At 39.9% G+C, this 27971-nt stretch overlaps 1 protein-coding gene across 7 annotated transcripts in view; it reads left to right on the forward strand.

Moving 5' to 3' along the window:
- OGFOD3 (2-oxoglutarate and iron dependent oxygenase domain containing 3) overlaps positions 1–27971 on the forward strand; it is a 46885-nt gene that overhangs the window by 5051 nt on the left and 13863 nt on the right. For 5 of the 7 annotated variants that reach the window (XM_054221467.1, XM_054221469.1, XM_054221468.1 and 2 more), the window contains 6 exons: positions 3543–3618; positions 4556–4598; positions 10952–11016; positions 11592–11648; positions 19289–19442; positions 26876–26999. In XM_054221467.1, coding sequence (XP_054077442.1) covers positions 3543–3618; positions 4556–4598; positions 10952–11016; positions 11592–11648; positions 19289–19442; positions 26876–26999 — 519 coding nt within the window. Of the gene's footprint in view, positions 1–3542; positions 3619–4555; positions 4599–10951; positions 11017–11591; positions 11649–19176; positions 19443–26875; positions 27000–27971 lie in introns of those variants that run through there. The other 2 variants (XR_008469389.1, XM_054221472.1) reach the window with 2 other exon arrangements.

Here is a 27971-nt window from a genome sequence, read left to right on the forward strand (position 1 = left end):
TTTGTGACCGATGATTATTGTTCTGCAAATTGTTGAGTGGATCTTACAGGTACTAACAAAATGTTTGCTAAAGTTTATTCAGTTCTGGGAACCCAAATTGGTCCCTCTTTGGCTGTTTTTTTTTATATGCATCTGAGTTTAGAATTGGGTGCTGGAAGCTGTTATTGCCTCAGCCATCTGTCTCGCTCTTTGGGTGAGTATTTGTTGGCCTGGAGGCAGAGATGTCTCATCAATTGTCGATGGGCTTCTGAGATGCTCTTCAGCCTGGCATTCAGCAGTGAATAACTGATTTTAATCTGCCGCTGCTGAACATATGATGGAGCCTTTAAGACATAGCAATATAAAATGTATACTTTTTTGTTAGGGCAGACAAGAAATAGTTTGCAGTGTTTGCTGGCTACTACTTGTTGCTTTTCAGAACCGCTAGGTCATAGGCTCCAGAGGAACAGGGCATTTCCAATGCTTGCGTTTTTATTGCAAGATCTGCAGCGTTTAACTTGCAAATTGTCGGTTCCTGGAACCGAGACTGAAAAATGCAAGAACTTCCACAAAAACTTTGCCTAGCCTTTCTGGTTGCAGAGGGGAATATTTACAGTGTGTCTGAAACATGGCACAGAAGCTCCCCCTCTCTCCGCTCCCTCCCAGATTTGTAATTTAGAACAATTTTCTGCCTGTAAAGCCCTTGTTGTTTTGAATTCTGTACCTTTGGAGCTGGTACTTTATTGCGAAGTGTTGTTCTTTAATATGCAAAACAACTTTGGGCTGCTGCCAGAATTTGTAATTTTTATGGTGCTTTTTTTTAATATCAAGCCACTATGGTTTCTGATGAATGGTATGTTTTGATTCTACTTGTTTCTCTTGCTTGCAGGGTCAAGAAGAGAAAAGTGAGGTGTGGGAGCAGTGGTTCTGGTTCATTCTTGTCACTGGGTTCTGTGCTGGCACTGATAAATGAATGCTTAAGAATGTAATCTCTAGCGCTATTTCGGACTGCTATTTTCCTAGGTCATCTTCAAATAGCTCCGTGTGCGCTCCCTGGAATCTGAATCTTGAGCCAGCTTGAGTGAATTGTTGCTGGGTAGTCAGAAAACACAATGACTTATCGGGGTTATAATCCAGTTGGTTTCCTGACCTTTATCTGTGTTTAAAGTCTGCTTGGTGTGGGTGCCTTTGACTTCAATTTAAGCATACATCAAACAAGGGACTCCTCTTCCCAAGCAAGGAAACTGTGTGTGTAATTCCGTATATTGTCAGTACTCAGCCCATTCACCCACACATCTCTCATTGCTTCTCTCTCTTCTTGAAACAGTGGTATAATTGGAGCTGTGTCAGGATATATCCAGTAAGATGGAGTGGAAATTCCTCCAAATCATCAGTGCTTGCTGTGGCAAAATTTCTCTTTCTGTCAGTCTGTGGTCGTTGTTATCATTAGTTGCTTTTGATCAGAGCTTTTGACTTGCATGGGTGAATTGATTGATTTCTTTCCAGGAGTTTTTCACCCCCTCTCTTATGTTCTAATGAGCAAATAATCCTTGAAGAGGAGCTCAGTTCAGCAACAGTAAGTGTATTGGCAGTTGTCAGAAAATACACTCATCCCAACTTTTCTGTGGCTTTACATCTATATATGGATCTTCCCCATTAAGTGCCGGCTGTGACAACCCAAGGTCTCTGGTGGCTCAGAATTGATCTTCTTGCCTAAAGACTTTTGTGGTCCAGACTTCTGATTTTATAAGAACTTTCATATATTCATCACCTGGAACTCTTACTGCTGGCTTTTTCCCATGAGCCTTTAAAATTGAATGTTGGATTTCTTAGTGGTGAATTTTAAGAGACTTTTTTATTATGTATGTCTAAGCTGTGTGCTTCAAGACAATTTTGTGCAATGTCTCATATTAAAAAGCTGCCCTTCAAGGTATATTTGTATAGACACCCCATACAGAATGTTATTTGTTTCCTTTTGACTTGTGTTTGGGGGAAAGAAGGTTGAGCGAGTCTGAAATAAGATGCTTTTATTCTCCTGGCAGTATGGTCGGAACGTTCAAATTCATTGCTTTTTTTTTGTTACCATTGCTTTTCCCAGTGACTTCCAGTGGACAAATACATTGGTTCTTAGTGCTTGACTACAGGAATCTGTTAATAACCTGCATGATTTAGGGTTGAACGCTGAAAAATAAGTTAAAATCAGTTCTTTGTGTTAATACGTGAACTAGCATGTATTGATACTACATAAAGATCCTATACCTATTCAGGAGCCCTTGTTATTAGTAGTGTCTTCTTCAGGGCTTGAACTATTTGTGTTCTAGCCATTTCTTCCAGTTTTTTCTTTTGTCAAGTAGTGATCTCGCCCCTGTCTGAGTGACATTCTCTCTTTTCTGTTATTAGCATGGTGGTGCTCTGTTACGTCCACTGCAGTCTGCATCCAAGTATGTCTTGTCTTCTGCAGCTCACTTTTTCTCCAGGACAATTGAGTTTCTTTATCCTGTTAAGACTCTGTGGTTTTGGGGCGGAACTCTCTTCATGTTGTGTATTGTACTGAGGAGTGGTCTGTACTGGACCTTTGTCTGAGTTGAAGACTTACTTGGACTGTAATAGAGAACACTTTGTATATGGACACATGATATTAAGGGGGTTTAGTTGCTAGAGATCCTGGCTGATTTTGGAACTGCCAGCCTGAGATGGAAGGCTCCATGTGGCACTGTTGAGCTTTCCAGTTCTTGCCTTGCCTGTTTGGAGGCTAGAATAGAGTGTAAGATTAAATCATTTTAGATCATCCTCCTTTTAAAGTCCTGTTATATGAACAGGAACTTTTGTTTTCTCTACTGGCCTTGGGCAGAAGGGAAAAATCACTGGGTCTATCTGTCTTGCTGCATGTGCACTGAGATACACGTGTGTCTGACAGCACCTAGCTAAAAAAGGCAGTCTTCTCTAGCTTGAAGTGGCAGAAGTGCAAAGGAACATCAGTAAGTGAATTGTAATCCCAGAATTTGTTACAAACTTAAGGTTTCTAAGAATTATTTTCAGATCAACAGGAAAAGTAGCTTGTTCTTAAAGGCACAGGACTGCTGTGCATTCTGCCTAACCTCAGCACTGGAGGCTCTGGGATGTGTGTGACAGCCGCATCTCCAGTGGCTGTGCTGCTGTGGGCATTGGGATTCATTCCTTTCAGATCATCCGCATTCTGTTGGATTGCGTGATGGACATAGGAGGAGATAACTTGTCAGCTTAGTTGGTGTAATTCCCCTGAATTATACCAACCAGCCATAGCAGGGAAAGTGATGCAGCTTAGATGAGTCCTGGGGACTTGAGTCTGTGCGGAGGCAACAGTGACGCTGGCTGGTTAGTCTGTCCTCTGATAACTGCAGTGCAGAACACATCAAAATGGAGGTGTCACTTTCTTGTAGTTTAGGTGCTCTAAAAAGATTGCCAATATCCCTTCTGAATGTTGTGAATCTGAAAGGGGAGTAGGAGAATATTAATAGAGACTTGTTTTGAACTTTGTTTGAAAGATGATCGCTTCTTTTTTTCTCTTTCTCTGTATGTTCCAGGGTGCACTCCTAGAAGGTGTGGAAGAGGTGTGACCGACACAGTAATCACAAGGGAAGAAGCTGAAAGAATCCGTAGGTAATTGTCTTTTAGCTCTTAACTTTTACAAGCGCTTACTTTAATGACAGTGCGCCAGTGTCTAAGGTGTAGCACAAAGCTCATTAGCTGAAGGAGGATGGGTTAAACTGGTTAAAACACTAAACTTTTTTGAAGCTATTTTGCGTTTTTTGCTGTAGTGGAGGCAGGTCTCTTTCATACAGAGCCTGCCTAGCTCTGTGGGGCATGAGTGTTGTAGAGAAAACAAGGAAAATAATAAGTTTTAAAGGATTTTCACTTGGCCCTCTGTTCCACTTGGCCTTTAAAAACAGAACAAAACAACATAAGCCTCCTTTCAGCTGAGTCTTTCTGGGTAATTATGAGCTAGTGCTGACCCTGTTGTTCTCTATAAACATTAAGTGGTGGGTTTTAATCAAATAGTAGGGGACACTGCCAAATTATGCAGTTAAAGTTATCAGCCTCTTTGAGTGTGATTTGCACTTGATAATCATATAAGTGGGGAATATCACGGTAATGCTCAAAGCGATAGGCAAAGTACAAGTGCTTTGTTCACTAGTCGGGCTGGCCACTCTGATTTCAAATTCAGTCGGGCTCCTGATTTTGGTAGATCATTTCTGCGTTGGACAAGTTTATTTTTACTTCCCCTAAGAAACATGATCTGTTGTTTGGGTTTTTTAATGTTTAATCTTGACCAGAATGTATTCGAAAGACAATGGTTTTGGGAGGTTTATGGAAGGGGGGCTACAAGCTCTGAAGCGTTCTGCAACATAGATGCTTTGATTTTATGATAGGCTGCAAGATTTGGTCTCAAATAAATGGCAGCTTCTATTAACTCAATCAGGTTATATCTGATGCATCAAATACCACTTACTGAAGAGTTACAAGTTGTAAATAATGACATTAAAGGACAAAGTAATCAGACTTCAGTTCTCATTGGAGGTTATTGTTTTGCCTGCAGAATAGCAGAGAGGGGACTGTCCTTGGGAGGATCTGATGGAGGGGTGAGCAGTGTCCTGTTACTTCTTACATTCTTTTACTGCCAAGGCAAGATTACAAATGCATTTTTGGGGCTTGAGGAGAGGAGACGGAGAATTTTTCTTTCCATTCAGACTTGGAAAAAAAAAGTTGTTTGGAAGGTTATTTTATCTCCTATTACTACTTCTGCTAGCAGTGTAATTTGTGACTTCTACAATACAGTTGACATTTCCTGTTATTCAATTTAGTTATTTCTAGCGCCTCTCTTGAACTGATTTTTGTCTTCTCCATCTGGAAACAGTTACTATAGCAGAACTGTTCAAGTTTAGCTTCTGAAACTAAATCAGTGGTTCACAGCATCACGTAAACGTTGGTCTGGTGTAGTGACAAAAAATGACACGTAAGTCTTAAGTAGACTTTTGAATAATATTCATTAAACAAAAACAAGCCTGCTTCTTTAACGAGCATGTTTGTTTTAATTTCTTTCCCACTTCTTTGTTCTCAGGATGTTTTTGTGTATGAACAGAAACTGTTTCTTGAGTATTTGTAAACACAATCGCTTTTTTAGGCATCTGCTGAATTAGGACATACATTAGCGGAAAAGGAGAAAGGTTTCAATGAAAAAAAAAAAAGACTTTATTGTCCTTATGCTTGGTGAGGAAGACCTGCAAAAAATATAACCTGAGAAATTTAAGCAGTGCTGACCATCTGAAACAATATATTTAAAAGATTTAGCATGTTCTGTCAGAGTCCCTTGGCTTTTTTTCAGTTCTGTGGTTGCATAATCTGCCATTTTGCCTAGATTACTCTGCCTCTCGGGAGCTCCGGCTTAACTCCTGTCACTCATGCTATCGAGTGGGTTTCCTATCCTGTTCTTTTAGGACCTATATGTGACTTATTTTTTTTTATTTCTTAGACTTCCACAAAGAGGGGATTAGAAGGGCAGTGTATAACACAGGCAGCTTCATGGATTTCAACTGCAGAAAGCTAATGTCCAGCTGGGGGTCAGGGAACTGGGGAAACTGAGGCAGAGAAAGCTTGGAAGAGACGTGAGGGGAGGTAAACTTGCTGCCCAATGCACAGAGCTGGGCAGAGGTCCTGCGCTGGCTTACTGGACAACAAGCCAGAATATCAGACAAATATAAATCCATCCATCATTTTGGAAACATCACTGTGAGGTTTTTTTAAAGTGGGGGTGTTAGTGGGGAGATGACTGTATGGCCGCAATAAAGTAAGCGTGTTAAGGAATCTGATGTCCCTTGAGAGGTCTGGGCTCTCATCCAAGCCTTCTCACATTTCTCATAATCTGTAAACGTGAAAAAGTTATTGCGTGCTGTTACCCCTTAGGGAAAGCTGCAAGAAGAAAAGTTGTGTATTTTTGCATTGAGGCCTTATCCAAAATAGTGGATAAACACTGAAAGAAGCTAAAAACAAGAGCTGACCAGTGTTTCTGGGAGATCGTGTTTAGGAGAAGCCTTTAAATACAGTCTCTTTACTTAGATTCTTTTATGCCTGTTCCCCGTTTTCTTCTTTCTTCTTCGATGTGCGTGCTTGTATTCCCTGTGTTGTGGAGTGAACTTTTTCCCAATAGTGCTATCTTGGCTCTCAGATATCATTAAATACTGATGGATGTGTGCTGATGAAGTACAGATGAAACTGTCTTTCTTCATTTGAGCCTTTTATCTTCTCAAATCTCTTATGTGCATAGCATACAAAATGTTCCAAGTCTTACTTCATCTACCTGCTCTGCCTGTCTGCCTCTCAAGCTTCAAGCCTGTTGGATTAGGTCTGGCTTGTTGCTTTAAATTTCTTAGGCTTTAGAGTGTTTGGATAATTCTGTCCAATTATATCTGTTATTCTAAGACTACTTTTTTCCTTAAAAATTCCTTAAATAACTCCTTGTTTCTGTTTAATTCTTTCTTTAGCCACTTTGATCTCTCTACTGTTCCAAATAAAACTTCTTCAGATTTCTACTGGGGTACAGACTGCATTTTCATTCTCTCTGATTTCTTCTTAGCCCCTTTTTAAGCAACATCTGGTATTTTTTTCTGTTATATTTTTGAACTCGCAGAAGTGGATTTGTGTCTGTGTGTTTGGATATAATTTATTAAAGACCTAAACTTGCAGTTTGTGACTGTAAATTCTCTCCCCCCTTTGTTTGCTGCCTTTTCTGCTTCCCTGGAGCACTGAAGTATAGCAATAAACCTTGTTTCCCTTTCCATCCTTTTGTGTTGAGAAAGTCCTGGCAAATATCTGAATTATTGAAGTCTCCCAGGAGTCATGCCCCAGTTGTCATGCTGAGCTTGCTTTCTTATTTTTCTTTGTAATTTTTCCTGGGTTTATTTTTATTTACACACACATAGAGTGAGGCTAGAAGAGGCCATTGTAATATTCTACTTTAACTTTGAACAGAATCCAAACAGGAGCATCTTCTCCACCGGTATCCTGCTTTCCTTTGTATGTCTCTGTGAAATAGTTTCACATTCTGTGATGAGGAACAGAGTATAAATCACATTAGTTCTCTTGATGTTTGCCTCAGCTTAAGGTTTTTTTCCTCTGTATAAAGATAATGACCTTTCCCTTTCTCCCCTACCTAATATTTTCTTGCACGCTGCCGCTGCTGGCGTTCCCACTTTAGTCATGACTCACTCATTCACGTCTTTGTAGGTGCTGCCGTCATAACATCTCTTCAGTGTAAATGAAACGACTCATTTACTATCAGATCTATTGGTGTTTATTTAGAAGCCCCAGAAAAGCACTCCCTTGGTGCAGCCAGCCAGCTGTAGTCTGTCTCCTGGGTGGTGGCGGAATTGCCAGGAGTAGCTGCCCAGAGCTCCCTCTTGCAGGGGGAAAATTAAATTTCTGAATCTCTGGGAGACTCAAACAACCTGTGTAGCTGTGATGCCACCAAAGGGTTTCTGTTGTGGGCCCGCTGAGCTGTGCACAGAACAGTGGTTCTGCAGACCGCATCCCTCCATATTCTGCTTCCAGCCCTCCCAACCCAACTCTGCCGTCCTCAAACCGCTGTCGGCTCTGCCTTTCCAGGGGGAAGAGAAAGCCTCTGCCTAATACTTGTCCTGTGGTTATACCTCCACAACAGGCTGCATGGTTTTCTTCCTTCCTAATTAGCCTCCTGATAGCCCTTAGGAAACACGTGCTTGTGAGAGTGAAAGACATGCTTGGCAGCGGCCTTTCAGCTTGCCCACCGCGGTGTGTTGGTGTGGGTAACTGGACTTAACTCCACAGGAGCTGGCTGTGGCTAGTCTGAATTTAGTGTGAACTTGTACTGGACTCCAGAGACAAATAGTGCATTTAATTTCCACAGTAATAATCTCTGCCTCCTGCAATCTGAATGATGCATAAATTAGATTGGTTACCCTTGTGTCTCATAATTACTCAGTGTAACTTTTAAGAGGCATTACCCTAAGAATGTAACCCTTGTCTGTCTGCTCTCAAGATTCAGGTAGGGAAGGGTATTTCCAGGTGGGATTGTTTCGAGGGTCCGTAAGACTGCCTGCAGTGATGGCCAGTTTGATGCTGCCTGGGAGTTGGTGGCCATGTAGAACCTCCATTGCTCTTCCCTCTTAGCTCGAGTGTGTGAGCGTTCCCCCAGGAGGAATGGGGATGGTTTTGAGTGCTGCTAGCTCCTCTATAGACAAGTAGAAGTAAGGGTTTTTTTGCATTTTTTTTCTTTTGGGCGGTGTGCTGTTTCCTTTACAAGTATCACTTAAAACTTTTCAAGGGGTGGAGGAATTGCTGTAGAAGTAAATGCATATTTAATGGTTGGGAGTCCTTTTTAGTGAGGATCAAAGGCAGGGCCTTCTGCTTTGTAAGATGGGGAAAATCATCTTTTACCACAGGCTGAGAAACAGTAGTTATTTGCATGTTCTCTTTGAAACATTTTAGCAGTGAGAGGGTGGAGAATATGGGACTGGCAAGGTTGAAGGACCAAAAGAACATGCACTTTTTTTAAGGAAGTTCAATTTCCTTTCCACAGAGTTCTGTAAACCAGGATATTGTGGCAGTTCTGTTAAGCACTGTCTCGGAAACAGGTGTGTGGGTATGTGTGATTGCAGTGTTCCTGCCATCTGTAGATAAACCTTGTAGAGCTTTCAGCCTGGGAACGCTGGCCTGGCTTGCAGGCTGATGCTTCATCAGATAGCTGAACGTGAAGTAACGGTGTTGACACAGGCTTCCACCAAGGTATTTGTCTCAGTGCAGGAAATGATGCTGAAAATGCGTAATGTTCTGAAGTGGCAGTGGCCAAAATAAATGTGTTTCAGTTTCTCTCCAAGGTAGCTGTTAAACAAATAGCTCTGTGCTCGTGCGTAATCAAGTCCCTGTCCATGTTTGGCACTCAGTTGTTTCCCCCTGTCTGAAACAACCCTGAAAAATATTATTTTTTTGTCAGATTCCCTTTTCAGTTGTCTTCATCTGGCCTTTCTAGGCTTTGTATTGTAGCTGTTATCTTTTCAGCTATGAGTATCTATAGTTCTTGGGGGTGTCTCTTATTGATTCAGTTGGTCACTTTGGATCTTCCCAACTGTAATCATCTGGTGCTTGAAGAATAAGAAGAAATGTGTATGTTTGGAAAGCATATCATATGTATTTGAAAGGCAATTTTAAAAAAAATTCATCTTTTTAGACATGTCCTGCTACGTCTCCTTATAATCTGCTTCAGTGTGATCACAAGCATATTTTTGAAGCTACACAGGAGCAGTTTTATACTTCTAGCTGTAGCTTAGATTATGGTACAGAACCAGAAACCAATTAATGAAAATATTTTGCTTCTGAAGCTTGAGTAAAGCTTATTACGAGAGCTGCTCTTGCATGAAGTGTGAGATTACCTGTTTCCCGAACAGTCCTCTGGAGCTTTTGGGGAACTTCAATGGGAAGGGGAGGTCTGAAAAGCTCATGCTATGTCCACTTGAATAGCTTGTTACTTTATGTATTTTTTAAAGCGTTGTTCAAGGGTCATTAAAATGATTTGTGTGTGTTATTAAAAGAAGGCTGACATTATTCCTTTTAAAATGAGATTTTAGTGGAGTTCTCATTTAGCTCTGAAGCTCAGAGCAACTGAGCCTGCAGCAATTTTCTTTTGCTGAGAGATGGTCATGGGTGTCCTCCTCCAAACTGACCCAGAGGAGGAGGAAGAAGGGTGCTTTGGGACCAGGGTGGAGGTGCAGCCAGGTCCCCAGCCTGGCATTGCACCTCTGACATGGCCAGGCACTGATGAGTTCTGCAGCTCATTCCCTACCCGGTCTGCCTCTGGGTAAAGACAGAAAGTGGCTTCTAACAGTGCTGTTCCAACCATGCCCAGAAATTCTTCTTGCTGGTAAGATGGAAGTTATCGTTCTTTCCAGGCAGCTCACCTAGTGGTATTATTGTTGTTTGGATTTTGTTAGAATAATGTGAATGGTATGTGGTGCTTCAAGAAATGCTAAATTCCAAGATGAGTGCTTTTGCCTGGATATTGTATATCAAAGGTGTCATTACTTTGGTGCTGGTCAGGTTAATTAACTGTTTGCTACGTGATAGTTCTGTGTATAAAAAAAAAATATTACTAAGCAGTCATATTTTTAAATACCGTTTAACTGATGCAAAACAAACGTGTATTTTGTGGACAGCGATTGAGATACAAAAGTGTACTTTATTCAATTTAGAGAAATAATTTAGAGTAGTGCTCTGTCCTGGCAAATCTGAATACTAATCTCTTTAGCTTGGTCTGGAGCTCAGCAGAAGTGTTTGGCCTGAATTGGATGAAGTGGATTGAATTGTCATATGTAAAAACTCTTTACTCTTTGGTTTTCTTTTACAGCGGTTTAGAAATTGGGGAGAAGAAAGTTTGGCTTTAGTAAGCCTTAGAATTAGAATTGTTCTTTTAAACAGACTTTTATGGCCGTATTAAATATGAGAAGTACACAGGAACTCACAGTGAAGGAGAAGTTTTAATAACAAATGTTGGGCAAGATAAATATTAGTGCTGCTATTTGAGCGCTTCACAAATATTGGAAAATTAGTCATCTTTGTGTGGAAGGGAAATGCCTTCAAGAAGGGATCCAGGTACACGGTGTCTTACTCCCAGCCCATGGAGGAAGACTCTGGCAAATCTCTGTGTCAGACTTGAATCTTGGGAATAGCAGTCCTGTGCTTTCTTCATATTGCTTTAATCTTTTGTGCATCCATACAGCAAACTGGGGGAGGTCTGTAGTTGAAAGTAAGCGTTAGTATTGTGAACCCAAATGCTAGAAACTAATATTTTTACTTGGTAGGCTGGGGAAAGTGAGAGCCAACTTGGGACAGTTATTAAAGGTCATAGCTAAATAACGATAAAACCTTTTCATGCTCTCTTTCCTACTTTTTTTGTTTCTTTTTGCAGGCATCAATTTTGGACTTGCACTCTGGAGCTCTGTCACTGGGGAAGCATTTTGTTAATCTGTACAGGTAAAACGGGAGGGTGGCTTGCTGCCTCTCTTGTTATCCTACACTTCAGGGCTCATTGCCTCTTCAGATTCCTCAAGCCCTGTGGGCTGGAGTTAGTAATGACAAACTGGAGGAGTTGGTTAGATTCACCAGTTTCCATGACCAGTTAAAAAAAACTTCTGTGGCGTGAAAACTGATCTTTTGTTGAACTGGGCTCTTTGAAAGCTACCATTACCTTTATTTTCAGAGTTCTTCTTGCATCAGTAAATAATAGTATTTTTTTCATGGTTATAATGTAGTTTGTCAGCGGTGGAAAAAATCAAATAGTCTGAACTCTTAAAAACTTGAATCCGTGTGCTTATTTCATGGTGTGGGAGGGGACTCTTCGCGCCTGGGGAATTCCATTATCAGTTGCTGCATCTTGATCCTTTAATCTTTTTAACATTTAATCTTTGAGCAATGCTTTGGAAACATCACGCTCAAAAACGTTTGTAGGATTTCTTTTGTATTGTGTTTTCATTTATTGATTGTGGGTGCAGCACAGATGGCTGTCTGATTCAGCAATTCCTCTTTTAGACTGTTGTTTAATTTTTCAGGTACTTTGGGGACAAAATTCAAGACATCTTCACAGAAGAGGATTTTGCATTATATCGGTAAAGATTTTCAGTAATTGCTGACTGAACCACAAAACATAACTTTATGGGGTTTTTTTCGTAGAGTGCAGGTTGGGAGGGAATTACGCTTTGGATTCAGACATACAATTGAATTTGCAGCTCAAAATAGTGATCTCTGTGAGAATGAAGATGCCTTGAGGAAAATAAGTAAAAGGACCTTTTGGTGGCTACCTGATAAATAACATTTGTTGCTTTGAACTTAGCTGCATTGCCAATGTCAGGACAGTGTTGATGGTGTAAGCATAACCAGAATGATGGTAGCAGCACACATGTTATCCAAGAGATGTTGTGCTAGACGGTAAAGACAATCCTATACTATTACTGCATTAGGAACTTGGTGGTTTTTTGGGTGAAGTGCAGCAAAGCATTAAAAATGCTAAAGCAGGAAGTGGAAGGACTTCAAATTACTAATGTTCTGGCTGGAGAAGCAGAGCATACTTTCCCCTTAAGAACTCAGAATATGAAATAGTGCTATAATGTAATAGCTTTGGCATCTGATCCTTTGAGCTTTCCTGGAGACCTGCTCATGTACTTAACGAAGACAACAAATGTAATGAGTTCCATGTGTCTGTGAAGGTGTGTGGCCAAAGTTTAGGAACAAGCATTCTTTGTTGACTAGACACAATAAATCTTTAGTTATACATTTCAGTTGCTTTCTCATAATTTAAAATGTACCTGCCTTGAGCATTTTAACTCTTTTTGCCTTTTTTTCTTGCTTTTGTGAAGGAATATGACCTCCCTCTAGTGGTGGAAGTAATATTAAGTAGCCAAATATGTTTATTAGTTTTATTAGTGTAGTAATTTTATTTGTCTTTAAATATCAACCACTTTGAAGCTTATTTCTATTCAATAACCATTTTTAGATACTGTTGTCTTTATAGATTAACTTCTTTAAAACGCGTTTACTTCTGCCCCCAAAATCACAAAAAATGAGACACTTCCTTGATTATTTTTGAGCTTTGACTATATAAAGAAAATACATGGTTTCTGCCTCACCAAAATAGCAGAGAATACTTTGAAAATAGTCTTTGTTTTGCCTAACATTCTGTAGAAGATTAAAGAATCTGTAGAAGTGTGTATGTAGGGAGTGTATTGCCAAAGAATATTTGTTTCACATGAAAACAAACATTCAGATTTTCACTAATTTTTATGAATTTCTCATCCTTACACTGTAAGATGAGACAGCTGCTAGGCAATATCAATATTCCTTTGGTATTTCAGGCCAATATAGGGAATGTTTTAGTCTGCTGGATATGAATCTCATACAAAATATATTATTAAGTGCTTTAACATGGACTGTATGTCCTTAATGAATGATTTTATGCTATTCTTGGGAGCATTTATCTTCATTACTTTCACTTACCTACCAGGGTCAGTTTAAAAATACACTCTGGAGAGAAATAACTAAATGTAATTCATGTCTAAGTATTACTGATTGCAATAATAACAAATCCGAGTAGGCATTCTGAGCCAGGAGGCTGGTTTCTAAACTGTCAAAATTATGTTGCTTCAGAATCAATTACGGTTTGTAGTCTGATGCTTTACCCACCATCTGCTAGGCATATTACAGCAATTCCTCTTGTTTCACATAATAGAAGTGTCTTTATCCAGAAGAAAGACCTTTAAATCTGGAGGCTTGGTTTAAGGGTTGTGACTTCAGTGGCAAATGGCACTATCAAAGATTTATTCCAAGAGTTTTACAACTTATAAAGATAGAGGCATAGAAAGAGCAGAGGAAGAGCTGATAGTTTGCTTTCTCCCTTCATTTATTCTGCATGTGTGATTTCTGTTAAAACTTCCTGGCTGCAGGAGATTGTTGCTTTGTCTGCTTCTGCCGCCTTTGGTGCTTTTCTCTGGAACAGTGCAGAGATGCTGACAAGGGGGCTGGAGAAGTTGTGTGGTTTTGCAAAGCTTTGAGCGTTCCTGTCACCATACTTGAATCACACTTTGCAAGTGACTTCTAACAGTGCATTTTTTTTGCTGGTTTGGCAGAGCTTGTATCTTATAGAAACTTTTCTGTGGCACTTTTAGTTCTCTTACTCAGTCCTTTATGCTGCCGCTGATCCATTAAGCTGGCAACTTCACAAGTTAGCGAACATCCTTTCTCTTAAGTTGTATCTTCCTTAGACTTGTAGCTACTTCATTGGCTTTTTTTTTCTTCCTCATCACCCTGACTCCAAAACAGACTTCAGTATCTGCTTTTATAGGTGATGATATGACCTTTTCAGGGAGTTCTCTTCTGCCTTTCCCTGAGTCTGGCCTGTGCGCTTTGAACCGAGTCACTGGATAATATGAAATATACAGTGGCTGCTACTGACGGGTTCTGGGAGGGATCCATTTGTCACTTACTGTTGACTTGGGTGCTGTACTCATATATTTATTGCTGTAGCAGAGCTCTGCTTAGGACATCTGCTCAGAGCCAGTGTACGCCCTAAGCGGCATGAGTGATAGAATAGTTGCTGTGTTTATGAAAATGAATGCTTATATTCTCCAGTGTGAAGAAGTACTTCCTGGCTTGCTATAGTATGCCAGAGCTCTCCTGACAGTTTTTGATATATGGGGGACATGGAGGAAAAAGTATGAAGAATGAGTGGGTCAGGATCAAGAAAGGAGGGGATGCTCCCGCCTGAGCCTCCTGATTCTGCTGGGTGCGTATCAGAAGTGTCTGAGGGAACACTGTGGCTTTTACTGTACCAGATCCAAGGTAGCCAGAGTTCCTGGGCTCATTCATTCCTTCCTTGATAGCACCTTCTAAGCTGAAATGTGCCTTATCTTGTCACATGATTTACATGTGAAGTACAACGTGTTTGTCCTTAAATAATTTACCAATAGACTGCATAGGCTGCATCTGGAATAGCAGGTAAGCGAAAGAAAAACGTGCAGTTGTGGTATTGGTAACTGTTGAAATGGCCAAGTCAATGGAAAGCAGGCTGTACACAAGAGTGGTTGGTTTTTTTTTTGTAGGCTAAAAAGTGACTTTATGCTAGTTTTGAAAACAGCTAAGTGCTGTATTTGGCACATGCTGGGCACAGAATGAGCTGGAGTACACAGACGCATGTGTTCAGATACGTGCTTTGTAGGATTCTAAGGAACATGCTGGTCTCTAAAAGAAGTCATGCCTCTGCTCGTACTGCAAGGTAAACATGTCATGCCTATGTGTAGTGTTTAATTCGCTGTCGCGAAGAGGGACACAAGACATCTTATGGAGCTCGAAGCAGAGTTCGTGTTTGCACTGACAAGTTCGTCAACCTGTTGGTGACTCCTGCAAGAGGTAAATGTGACCGTGTGGAACGAAGGGCACCCAAGATCATTGCGAAGAACCCTGCAAAACATACTTTCTGCAGCACACAGTTATCTTTGCCTTTGGTGCCAAACTTGTAAATGGATGTTTTTTACACGTTCTTATGGCAGCTACAAGCCAAGATCTCCTTGTCATTAGTCAAAGTAGTGCAATGCAATATTTTCTAATAAGATCAGTATTCTGCACCTTAATTCTCCCCCACCCCTTACGTTAAGCATTAAATTCTTTTATATTTCACGTGGCTTTCTCAAAATTATTTTGAACGGCAGCCACTTACCTATGACAAAGTCAGAAGTCCTGGTTGTTATTCACATGCACTGAGAAACAAGTCTTCCCTTGCATATTTTACATTTTCTTCTCTAGGTTATAGTGCCTACATAGTTGACTTGACTGATGTCACATTATTAGAAAGTAGGTATTAAACACCATGTATGTGTAGAAATAATGTGTGTGCTGACTCAACTAGCAATTTCATGGAGTTTCCGGAGCTTTTGAGCAGTATGGTACATACTTAAGTAAGAAAAAGCATTTAGGCACTTAAAGGTAACACTCTTTGGAGCTTGTTTCCAGCAAATCTCTGCCATATGGGTTATTCATTCAAACATCAGTGGAAATCTGCAGTTTATTCATGACTGATGTGCCTTTTTTAGTTTAGTTATAATTGGGTTATTTATTGCACTGCATTACAGTGTAATAAATGTTGTGCATATTTGTAGGCACAGTTTTTCCAGTTTAATAGTTTGTATTAAATATAAACTGCTTGGGCATTTGTTGGAGGTGTATCGGATGGCACTTTGTGTGTCAGGATAGTATTTCATGCTGAAAAATTTAAGAGCATCCACAGGATGTGAAGAAATAAGGAGGCTGAGATGGCCTGTCACTCTTTGCTCTATCGTATGTTACATAGGTTTCTGTTCTACCTCTTATTCAAGCCTGAACTTTGGGCATACCCAATTTACAGCAATGTAGATGACATGTATTTTTTGTTGTGTGTACAATAGGAAAGAAAAAAAAATCCAGGGTTGAATATTTCCATTCTGTCCCTACCATTTCCCTTTAGAAAGACCATCCTGTGAAGGGCTTTCCTTAAGGACAAAGCTTGTGGGAAAGGGGTCTTGTTTCTAGTGACCAGTATATGAGTTTGGGTTACTTTGCTTGTTTTTCCCATGTTAGATGTGGAGTTCATTGAAATTAATAAATGACTTCCTACTGACTTCAGCATGTGCTGGATTAGGCCCTAAAAAAATAATCTGGTTGTTCATCAGCTCTCACAAATATGTTTGAGAGCACTGAAGGCAAGCTAGAAGATTAAGTGTCTTCTCCCCCTGAGACTTAACTTTTTTCTGACTTTGCAGCCTTGCACATCAAAGGAAAAAAACTTTTGCTTCGTTACTTTCAACTTTTTATTACAGACAAGTTAACCTCTCTTGCTCATTGAGCTCCGGTGTGAATAGTCAGTATTCTTTTGCCTGTTGATCCCTTTCTTGGAGGAAAAGGCTGTTGCTATAAGCTTGCTGTGCTGCCATGGTGTGTCTGTATTATGTGTTAGCACAGCTCTATGTGCAAAGGGGAAACACCTGTTTTTTGAAGCCTAGTCCAAGAAGTTACAATCAGTGGAACTTTTTGATAGCTTACCATTTGTTTTCTTGAATGGCAAATTATGTGCATAAAATTCATGTTAGTCTGCTATATATGCCATGATTGTCTTAAGTTTTTGAGTGATGCTGTGATATGGAGGATGACAGCTCATAGGGAAGCAGGAGCACACGAGTCAATTGAAGAAACGCAAGGTTGGCACCTCATGCACTTGAAGCTACTGTGAGTAAAAGTTATACTTAAAGCCAATAGGACACAGGGAAGCAAGAGGCCAGCGGTATGTTTACATACCCAAAACCCAGCCACCTTGGTCAGCTGAAGGCAACTGCTTGCATGAGACCAGGGTAGCACCTAAAGTCATGCTTTTAGACCTCAACTGCTTCATTACTCTGTCTTCCATTACTTTCCCTGCCTACTTGATTTATAAACAGGAAAAAACAAACTTGTCTTATGAAAGATATGCTTATTTTCTCTTGGCAGCATACTTAAACTGAGTTTATTTTCCTTTTCTTCTGATAACCCATTGGCCGGTCCAAACCAGTAGACTTCTGGCTGCTGTTGTTGTCTTTCGGAAAGAGTTGAGTAGCTTTGCTTCTTACTTGGTTTGCAAAACACGTGGTCTTGCCCTAAGCCATTGCATGTAAGTCTCGAAGAGGAGTGAAGCTTTAATGGAGCCTTATAAACACCAGACATCCAGTCTTAATAGAAAGCTTTTAAAAGTGGAAAAGGAGTCAGGCAGAAAGAGGAAGCGGTGCTGCTTAGAGAGCAATACAACTACTGGAGATTTAAAGTTATGTCAAGACTGTGGCCCAAGTACTCCAGAGTAGATCTGTTCCAGCTGGCTGGTGTGAGTGGTCGCCCGGTCTCAGAGCCAGGGAATATGCTGCTTTAGTATTTGTGGGTTAGGCTATTAATTCTTGTGTTGGGTTGTTCAAAGTGCCAGCTGCCCTCAATTCATCATGAAGTGAAATGAGTAATTACATTTAATGCTTTTTGGGAAACATAAGGCAGCCTCTGTTGAAATCCTGTCTCTTGGAAAGAAAAAAGACAGAGATTAGGCTCCCAGTGGCATGAGGAAGGACCTGTAGATCCTTTCCTGAGGTCAGTTGTACAAACTCTCCCACTGTGTAGCTCTCAACTTGAAACCTCGGTTCATGCAGCCATGTAAACACCTGAAGAGCTCACCTCTAACTTGGTTTAATGGTTTTGATACTTCACATGTGAAATAGTTTGGTTTGACTCCTAAAGCTTAGAGCCCTAGAAATGTAAAGTGAGACAGGTTAAAAATCAAATCTGTATGTGTTTTTTTTTAAATATTTGTGAGGGACAAGATGTGAACAGAATGACTATTTAGGATTTTTTTAGTACTTGTGGAAATAGCTTTTTTTTTTAAGAGGTGACTTTCACAACCTAACACTGTAGGTTTGGCTTTAGTTCTATCACTTTTGCTTAGTCACTGTTTAAGTTCCCTAGAGAAATACTTGGGAAAAACTTTTTTTGACAATTATGCTGAAGTTCAGTACTACCCGGTGCAGAAATGTCTGATGCAGAAAAGATGCAAAACTACTAATGTTATTCTATGCACAACTTCAGAAGTGTGCTTACTCAGAGTATCTTATTTGTGGGCTGCTTTTGAAGCACCTGGCACAGAAGAAAAGGAAAGCTAATGCAATAGCTAAGAATGTGTTAAATTTGGGAGAAAACAGCATAAAGATTTTAAGAAGCATAGAGGACTACATTTAAAAAAAAAAAAACACCAATGTTTTAGTTTCCTCTCATTGTGTTATTGCATTCTTTGCTGTCTTTTAAATTCCCTCAAAGTTAAATACTAGCCGTATGTGTTTACTGGTGGATTTGCCAGTGGTATTCCTCATTAATCACAAATTTTTTTCTCTTTAAAAGTGCTGTTGACTGAACTAGGGCTGGCAGTTCTCGATAGCCCTGTATGCAGCAATATTTGTCCTGAAAGATGTATGTTGCTACATAAGCAGTTCTGTATAGTAACACATGTCATTACTAGACTTCTATTTTAATTATCTTAAACAAAAATAAAAATCCTGTTCTTCCTGTATCCCAAGAAACACAGGAATAGCCCAGATAGGAATAGTTTGGTTAAATGTTTTAAAAATAGTTGGGAAAGTCATCTTGCATTCATTTTTAAGGAAAACCTGGTTGTGATACCAATATGTATGTTGACAGAGAACCCTGAGTTTCATGGTACCAGGGACTTCATTGGTTAGTTTAAAATTAGTGTAAAAATAGTCGAAGGCTCTTCAGAGGCAACCCTTTTTGAAAATACAACTTTCTAGTTACTGGATTTGGATTAAAAATATATATGTGAAAGAGTTTTTAATCTTTTCAGTAGTTAATAAACAGTGAGATACGCATGGAGTTTTTCAGGAAAACAGACTGCTTAACAAAGAAATTTTAAAATCTAGGCCACAGGAGACAGATAGTTTACTGTTCTTGATATTCTGAGACTTAAAAAAAGGCAAAACAACAAACACCAACCCAAAACACTGGGGTTTTTTGTTTGTGGTTTTTTTTTATGTAGTAGATCTGCTGTATTAAGGTAAAATAAGAGGGAGAGTATGGGTATATGTTCCCCAGGATTTATCATCTGAGGACGAAGCCGAGCTCTAAAGAAGTGATAATGGTGAATGAAGGAGAATACAGAAGCAGCAGGAGAGGGGTGTCACGTAGCATGTTGTGTTCTTTGCAGCGATGTGAGACAGAGAATTCAACAGAGGATTGCTCAGGCATTTGGTATCAGCTCTGCTTCCATGTACCTGACTAAGCCAACGTTCTTCTCGAGAATAAACAACACAGAAGCCAAGACAACACACGATGAATACTGGCACCCACACGTTGACAAGGTAAGTAGGAGGCTGAGATGGGATGCAAATGTTTCCTGTTATTATTAGATTGTTTGGAAGTCATTTTACATTAAACAATCAGTCAAACATGTTTGAAAACTGGTGCTTGTAAAAATCCTTTGGAGGATAAAGCTAATGGAAGGGTAAGTGAGTTTTAGAAACATAGGCCATTACATTCCTTTTTATCTTATTTTCTCTACTTTAGTTCTACTAGAATTAATAAATTGCATGAACGACTACTCGGAAATTTTTTTTGTCAGAAGCATTAATTAAATCGACCTGCACCTACAAAGTGTTTCCATTTCATCAAACCTACGTTTCCAGTTAGGGTATCACTTTCAGCTAGGTCTAGCGGGAGCTATTTCAAGTGGTCTGTTAGTTGATCTGCGCCTCTTGATAAATGCTTAACACTTATATTTTGTTCATATGTGAATTGAGGCACTTTTACTGCATGTTTTTCAATGGGGATGTGGAACCCTCTTTCAATAATTGGATGGTTTTTTGTTTTTAGAATGGAAGTATTGCAACTTTCTTTTAACTGCACAGTCTTCTACCTGTAGGCTCGTAGCTTAATACTTCGCATTTCTCAATGGACTTAAATGATTTGGGATTGGCATTGAGTTTATTTCTGAATTTAACTGAGTTCAAAGGTTCCACACAGTGTAGCAGAATCAAATAGGAAAAAACCTAAACAAAACCACCCAAACAATCAAAAAAAAAAAACCCCTCACCAGAATACCCACATTTCATGTCTTCAGGATTTAAAAATCAGAGTCACTCTAGAGTCATGGATCAACCAAGATGGAGCCAAAACTTATCCCATCAAAATCTAAGTTACGCCTCAGTGCTAGAGTCTGTATGTGGGCAGTGTACTTTTGAAGTTTATGACCTGAATCATCTAGATCAAAAATCGGAGAAATATTCCTTGCTTTGAAAATATTTCCTGGAAAAAGTCAGTCTGAGAGAAGAACAATGTCTGCCGTTGCTCGTAACATTAGTGTAAGGTCCTGTGCCCTTTCGTGTCATGTAGGCAGAAGCCACTTACATTTAGAAAATGTGGTGACAGTGGTAACTGATACAGCCACTCTTTGAAAGAAGAAAGTAATGCAGGGTGTAATTTGCAGTCCTAAAGATGAGAGCAGCTTTTGGATGCTTCTTGTTTAAAAAGCTGCAATGTAACCGTTGAATAGGAGTGGACCTGGAACCAGAGAACTAGTTTTGAGATACAGTTTCTTTTGACTAAGTGCTGGTGGGAACTGGTTGTAGGGAGCAAATTGTGCTGGGGGGGTTCATAAGAATTCCATCGCACGTTGCCCTCCTTTCCAAGAGATGCCAAATAAACTAGGGATTCTGTCTGTGTACAGTGCAGTAAATTCATACGTTCCTCATAGTGTTTCCACTCTGTCAGAGAACTGAATTTGACTGCCACAAGAGAAAAGAAAGTAAATTTCAGTAGCTGATGGCTATTTTCTCCACTTTTTTTACTTCAGCCCAAAAAAGCGTATTTTAGAATGTTAGACTGGGATTTATTCCTATAATGAGATTTGTGTCTGCACAAGCATTAGGCTTGCCAATATTCCCTTTACTATTTCGTGCATGCATTTTGCATTGGTAAATGAATAAGGCGCTGGATAACCTTACGGTTAAGTGTTTCTACCTGAATTTCTCCTTTAATGTACAAGTTATTTTGTCATTCAGAAGCAGATCTGTTTCCATGAAGATAATTTATTTCCTTTGTAGAAGCTGCTTCTCTGTTATGGCATCCTGACATTGCCTGTACAGGATGGACAGCAGGCTAGACATTTTGCTGGTTTTATCCATCTGTTTTGTCCACACTTTGTTTATCTCGCAGGCTGTCTGCTCAGGGACCACATACATCAACTGATTGGCCTTGGCTTTTTCTAACCCACCCCCACCTTCAAAAAACAAAACAAACACAAAATGTGGGCTCTTAAACTTGCTATGTGTAACCTAAACCTTAATAGTTTCTATACTGAATAATTGAGTAGTCTGATTTATGACAGCAGTGAAGAGATAATTATTCCACTTGGGGCAGTTACCAAACACCGTGTTTGTAATCGTGTAGAACTTGGCCCCCCAAAATATGAAGATGTGACATGCTAAATTTCAAGGTATTTTTTTGAGAGAAGTATTGTTTAGAGCACACGGGGAGTTAAAACTGTAGCTTGTCCTGTTTATTTTATGTAAGTAGCTTGACCATTTTTCATTTCTGTAGTGGCTGACTTCTGCAGTGAGTTGCCAGTACAGGTAAAGCGAAAGCATTCAAACCATGGCAGTGCTCTGTGTCTGCGCCTTAAACTTATATTTCAGGTTTGAATATATTTTAATGTGGTTATTAGCATTCTTGTTCAAGAATGTTCTTGCAGTAAGGATTGCATGTGAGTGTGCCAAAATTGGGCTGCTGTCTGTGCTGTCGTGACAGCAACATTGCATGCTGAGCTGGGAGCCCTGTGTGGATCAATTCCCTTTCATTTTTTGGGGGGGACCACAAGGGAACAGAACTTCCTTGGTCCCCAGCCACAGAGAAGGGGCTTTGTGGGTGCTGTGGAATCCAGACCTAGAGCAGACTTGAAGTGCTTCTTGAGCTCATGGTTTGGGGGTCCATTTCTCACTCTTTGGTCTTCACATGGAGCAAATGCTGTTGCCAGCGCAGAGGGTGTTGGAGAGAGATGGACAAGGCACTATGAGCTGGGATCATTCGTGTGGAAACTGCTCCAGCTCAGTGGCTCATCCCTTATCTAGGATAAAGGACTTCAGCTATTGCCAGATAATACAGTTACTTCTTGGGTTTAAATGCTAGTTGTTTGTGTTGCCTGGTTGAAAATTGAGAGTTTGGATGAGGCTAATGATGCTTTAAATAGGGTCTGGTAGAGATACATCCTTGATCCTGTTCACTTCATGTCCATCATGAAAGTCCAAATTACATCATCACGCATCAGTGCTACTGGACGCTGTCTGCCTTATTGTCTGTACATCACTCACTCGAACTGGCATCAAGGGGTTAATTTGAATCCTTTCCTTGCTGCACAAACAAGCCTCTAATTCCTCTCTCTTCTCGAACTTGTGTTTGTGTCAAAAAGTCTGGTATCATTTTCCCCTTCAGTGCAATTGGAACGGAGGTATCTGGGGATGCAGCGTTCACGTATGTGTTTGCCAGATCATGGCTTAGAGAAAACGTTACAGTATGTGTGGAATATATCTACGTTTAATTTTAGCCTACTGTAGGTGTACATCGTGTATATCTGTATCTATATTGCTATGTGTTTAGAAGGAGGTAAAAAAGTATTTATAGTTAATCGGGCTGTGCAGGAGACAGAATTCAAGTAGAAGGTCAGTAGGTCAGAAAATATTTTGGAGAAGGCTAAATAAGATAGAAGCTGTCTTCTTCACAGGTTGTCTTCAGGGCAGTCAGCCTGCCTCCTATTCTAATTTCTCCAACAAACTAAGTTTCTCTTACTACTTCCAGACTTTCCAGTTGAAAGCAAGGGAAAAAAATGCGTTGCTATTGATCTGAGGTAGGAAATACTTTTCAGATTAGGGAAGTATGTGGCCTCCAAACTAAGTGTGAATACTAGGGAGCTGAAGAAAAATCAGTAAAACTGAGCATGTTAAAAAAACTTGCCAGTTTGTTGGATGCTTTTGCGTTGTATCATTATTTATGCTTTCCCTTTGGGATAGGACAAACCACGTATTTCTGCATAATAACTAAACAGTGAAGGTTGTTCCTAGAAGACTTCAGAATTTTTTCCCTCTTTACTCTTTCCAAAAGAAAGGTAAAAATCAAGCCTTTGAAAAATGAATCTGACACATTCTTTATTTCAAAGTCTGACACTGTTGGTTCAAAGTTATAGGCTTCTTGAAGCACACAAATGTCACTCTTGCCTTTTTCCCTGTATTGCAGAGTCTATTGCAGTTATATTTTTTTCAATCTGGATGTCCTTGGTTTGGAATATTTTAACTGCATAATAGAGTAGCACAGATCTATTGTGTTTCCCCGAGGCTTAGTTTTTTTTCCCTAAAATGTATTTGGGTTTTATTACATAGGAATGGAAACCCTGAAATCACCCAAATGACTCATTTAATCTTGTTGAATTTATAAGCATCTAAATCAAACCGAGTGTTGGCTTAAGATATGGAGTTTCATCTTGCATGGAATTTGTTTGGAACTGAGCCTTTCAAATGTCTGATTTATAATGGAATGGCTGTTGCATGCTCAACTCTGACAGCGGTATAGTCTTATAATGTTCTCTAATAGAAGTGATGCAGGACTTGAAGATTTCTGCAGTCCCCTGCCTGGGCGAGGATCCTGTCATCCTTCACAGAATTGTCAGGCTCTGCCATAAGGTCAATTTTGGTTTGTTTTCCTTGAATTTCTTACATCAGAGCTGTTCCAGGACTTCAGTGCAAAATTTCTTGAGAATTTTTTTTAGCCTAAACTTGTTCATGATCAGTTTATAGCTATTTTTTTTTTCCCCCTCTCCTCCCATTCCCATGTATTTATGGGTAGCAATACCCTTTCAGCCTTTGTTTAAGCTGAAGAAGCCAAACCTTCAAGTCTCCTTCCCTGCCATACGTTCTCCATCTCCCTAACCCTCCTGGCAGCCTCTCTCCGCTGCCTCCGAGGCCATTGCCGATACCAGCTGCTCTCTGGTCAAGCTGACTTCTCACTCTACTTTTTCTACCCCTTGTAGTGTTAGACATATGATGAAATACCTCAAGAGGCCTCACTTCTGCCTTAGGACAGCATTGTCTTTGAAATACGAGGAAGTTTATTCTTTTCTGCTCAAACCTGTTACCTTGGCTCACCTACAGCCCCCTGTAATTGAGAGCCATGCTATTGATGTCTTACATTGTCTGCTAAATATATACGACCAATATATGGAACACTGGAAGCTGCTATCAAGGCTATTTTTGTGATTATCTGCACAGAGATAGGTACAGGCTTACAGGAAAACAGCAGTTTTGACTCTTATTTCTGCAAGATACCACGTTAGACCTTTGCTGATTGGAAAGCGAATATATGTTTGTATCTTCTTCTGCAATGGAAAGCAGAGGATGCTGTCCTACATATCTTTCTTAGTAACTGCAGGCCTATTGTATGTTCTGCAGTTGTTTAATTGCATACAAACATGTGTCACTCAAACACCCATGGGTGCCATACTGCAAAATGTCGCTGGCTCGTTCTGACAATTAGTTGTATTTATAATAGCCTTTAAAAAAAGCATCATATAAATATCATTATAAGCATCTACCATTAAATATTAGCCGTGTTTTGACTTATTTGGGTAAAGGGTGCTCAAAAAGAGCATGCTAACTTTATGAAGTACCAGGCTGAATAGAAATGCCTGTATATTTTGAATCAATTGTTCATAAGGAGCTCTAGAAACTTGATTTGCTGCAGTGTGCCTGCATGGCTTATCGCCTGGGTTTAATGACAGCTTTTTTTCACATGGTCTGAACTTCTGGTTCAATTATTAGCCTTGCTGGTATTGGAAATCATTACCAGGGTAACAAATACATTTGATATACACAGGGGACTTCTAGCATTATGAATAGCTGAGTATAACTTAATGCCTCCTTTCCATAGCATTGTGTTTCTCAGGCCTGGCTGCCTTCTGAGAGTTGGTAATGAACAAGAACAGAAAAGCCATTTTCCATAGCATACTTGGTTCCTCAAATTAATCATCTGTAGAAATCAGATGTGTTTGGTTAGGCTAAAATGGTTTGTAGTCAATCCTGACAGTTCAGAGTTGGTAAAGCCTCCTTGGGGAGGATGGAGAGCGCACTGACGGAGCAAAGATTGCTGCACTCAGAGAAACAAGTCTAATGCGTTTGACTTTCAAGTATGAGTTGAACCAACTTCTTCACTATGCTGATGCCTTTGCTGCCCCAAAGACTTCCTTAAACTTGGCTGGAAGTTTTACTCCCAAATCAATGAAGGTGGAAATAGCTTTGCCAGGCTGATCAGAGGGCTGTAGAATGGCTGTTTTGAGGTGCTGCGGTACCACGTGCTCATTAATTCCCACTTATTGCCTTGTATTGCTACTAAGGGTTGGGTACCCTACTAAGGGTTGGGTAAATATGAGGAGAAGGGGATCACCAAAACATTTCTTTCATTCTTGTGACTTGAGCTGTGTAGTGCAGTATATCACTAGACTTGGCTTTTTTCCTTTAAGCCCTTTTGGTCAAAATAATAAAATGAGTAAGAACGAAAATGTCTTCCTATTCCATCTGCTGCTATGTTCTCTTAGTCATTGCCCTTACAGAATAATATGTACAACTGCTGTTGAGCCAAAACTTAACTGGCACTAATGAATGTAACTTAGAACAAAACTGAAAATATTTAGAAGACTTTGAAGTTTGGGAGTAGCACCTACCTCTAACAGTCACCAGGTCAGTCAAAACACTCTGCAATATATTTATACAGTACTACTGTGCTGCGCATTTCACTGTTTGGCAGTGTAAGGCAGAACTCGATCGAGTTGTGATATACTGTAAAGAAATTGGACGATACAGCTATTGATTTTAAGTATATTTTTAGTCGTTGGTGACATGTAGGTATGAAAAGGAAATATTTTCAGAATCAGCTAAACTCAGTGTTGAATATTTAGATAGCTTCACTCTGAGCAGTAATATATAGTATATCTTTTCTCCATCTTCAACATATGTATCAGGCAAAAAGAGTACTTTAAAAGGAAGGAAAATCACCTTGTTATACTTAAAAACAGGGTGTTTGGTCTGTAGGCTGAGAAGAAGCAGAGACTTTGAAAGTCACATTTGAAGGTTTTTAAACAAAACTGTTTAAAAAAGAAAGTTCCCCCAACTTAAAAGAACTTAAAAGAAGTTCCCCCAACAAAGGCGTGTTTACTTGGAAGGTCTGATTCAGTGGTACCATGAAGCTCCTGTGTGGTAGTTGGTGAAAGAGTAAAAGGTGAGGTTTCCAAAAACCTATAACCAGGATGAGATAATGGGCGGCAATAATTAGTCAAAGGCTGGTTTTGGGTGTCGTTAACCTTATGGTGAAATTTTATCTTGAAATAGGATAAATAGATCTGCGCCCTTCTGTATGTTTGATATAATGCAGAAGTGTAACTTCTGATGCTCTGTTGGGTCTCGCTAGCTGTTTAGTAGACACAAGATGACAGAAATCAATAGGAGCACTTCTTTAATTATGGAAACTGTAATAATAAACTTAACGTGCTAGTCTTGTATGTAGGGTGTGTGTGAATAGAATAGACTATAAACATATATCCTTTCTAGAAAAGAGTGTTCTCAACTTTGAGATGCCTTTATTAAATATATGAGATCTGGAACATTAGAAAAACCCATCAGGTCCATCTGCTTAATTATTTGTGCTCTGCAGAGATGAGAGGAGAAACTGGTAATTTTTGGTGATGTTGTTGTATTCCTAGGTGACGTATGGCTCTTTTGACTATACTTCACTGCTCTATCTCTCGGACTACACTGAAGATTTTGGTGGTGGACGGTTTGTGTTTATGGACACAGGTTCCAACAAGACGATAGAGCCTCGTGCAGGTAAGAGTCTTGGTTTGGCTGCTTTGAGACCAGCCAAACTGTGCCATTTATTAACTGGGTGGGCTGGCAGATGTAGTGGGACTTTGTTTTGTGTCAGTAGTAACTGTAGAATAACGTAGCATTTTGTCTTTAGATTGATTACATAGAAAGTAAAGATTAAAAAAGGTTAAAATGGGGCCACAGTTTGAAATATCTGGAGTTAAGCCACACAAAGTGACTTCCTTGAAAGCTGTAGGGTTTAGAACTGCAATCCAGTTATGACAGCTTAGCAGGTCCCTACGTCTCAAGAGCAAAGATAACTGTGTGACTGCAGCAAATCCCAAATAAAGCAATTTACTTTAGACTGTCTAGCCGGAAACTCCTTTGCTGTTCAAGTTGGGCCTTAATACCCTGTAACGGTAGTGGGCTGGGTGTGAAGATGATTGATTACCACAGCCCTGCCAACCTGCAGTAACATGATGAACCACAGTAACTTGGTTATAAGTCCACACCTGCTTTCAGTGGATCTGACAGGGATGAGCATTCTGATGGCTGTCAGTTATACTTTAAAAAAAATAATAAATCCTTTCCTTACGGCTGGTTTAAGATTTTTCTAATGTGGATCATTTTAAACTGGAATTATTTTGGGGCAATATGCTTAGGAAGAAAGAGCTCAGCTTCAACTCATCTGTCTGGCAGGTGAGTACTGAGCTTACAGCAGTGTAACCTTTTGTAATGCAAGACCAGTCACGCTTCCGCAGGAAAAAAATAATCAAGGACAACTTTGTATTCCTACTGTGTTCCATCTCTTCCAAGAGAGAAAGATGGAAATGTACTCATTTAAAGACAGGATCAGTAATTGTCTGCTGACAGGCGTAACCCCAAGCAGAACTGCCTTTGGAGTACTGCTGCCTGCAAATGGGAGATGAGTGTGGAGGTTTTAGACTTACGGATCATAGCGATCCACTCACCAGCATTGATAAGCTCTGAGAT

This window comes from Rissa tridactyla, chromosome 15, assembly GCF_028500815.1.
Source record: "Rissa tridactyla isolate bRisTri1 chromosome 15, bRisTri1.patW.cur.20221130, whole genome shotgun sequence".
In the NCBI taxonomy this organism is placed as follows: Eukaryota; Metazoa; Chordata; class Aves; order Charadriiformes; family Laridae; genus Rissa; species Rissa tridactyla.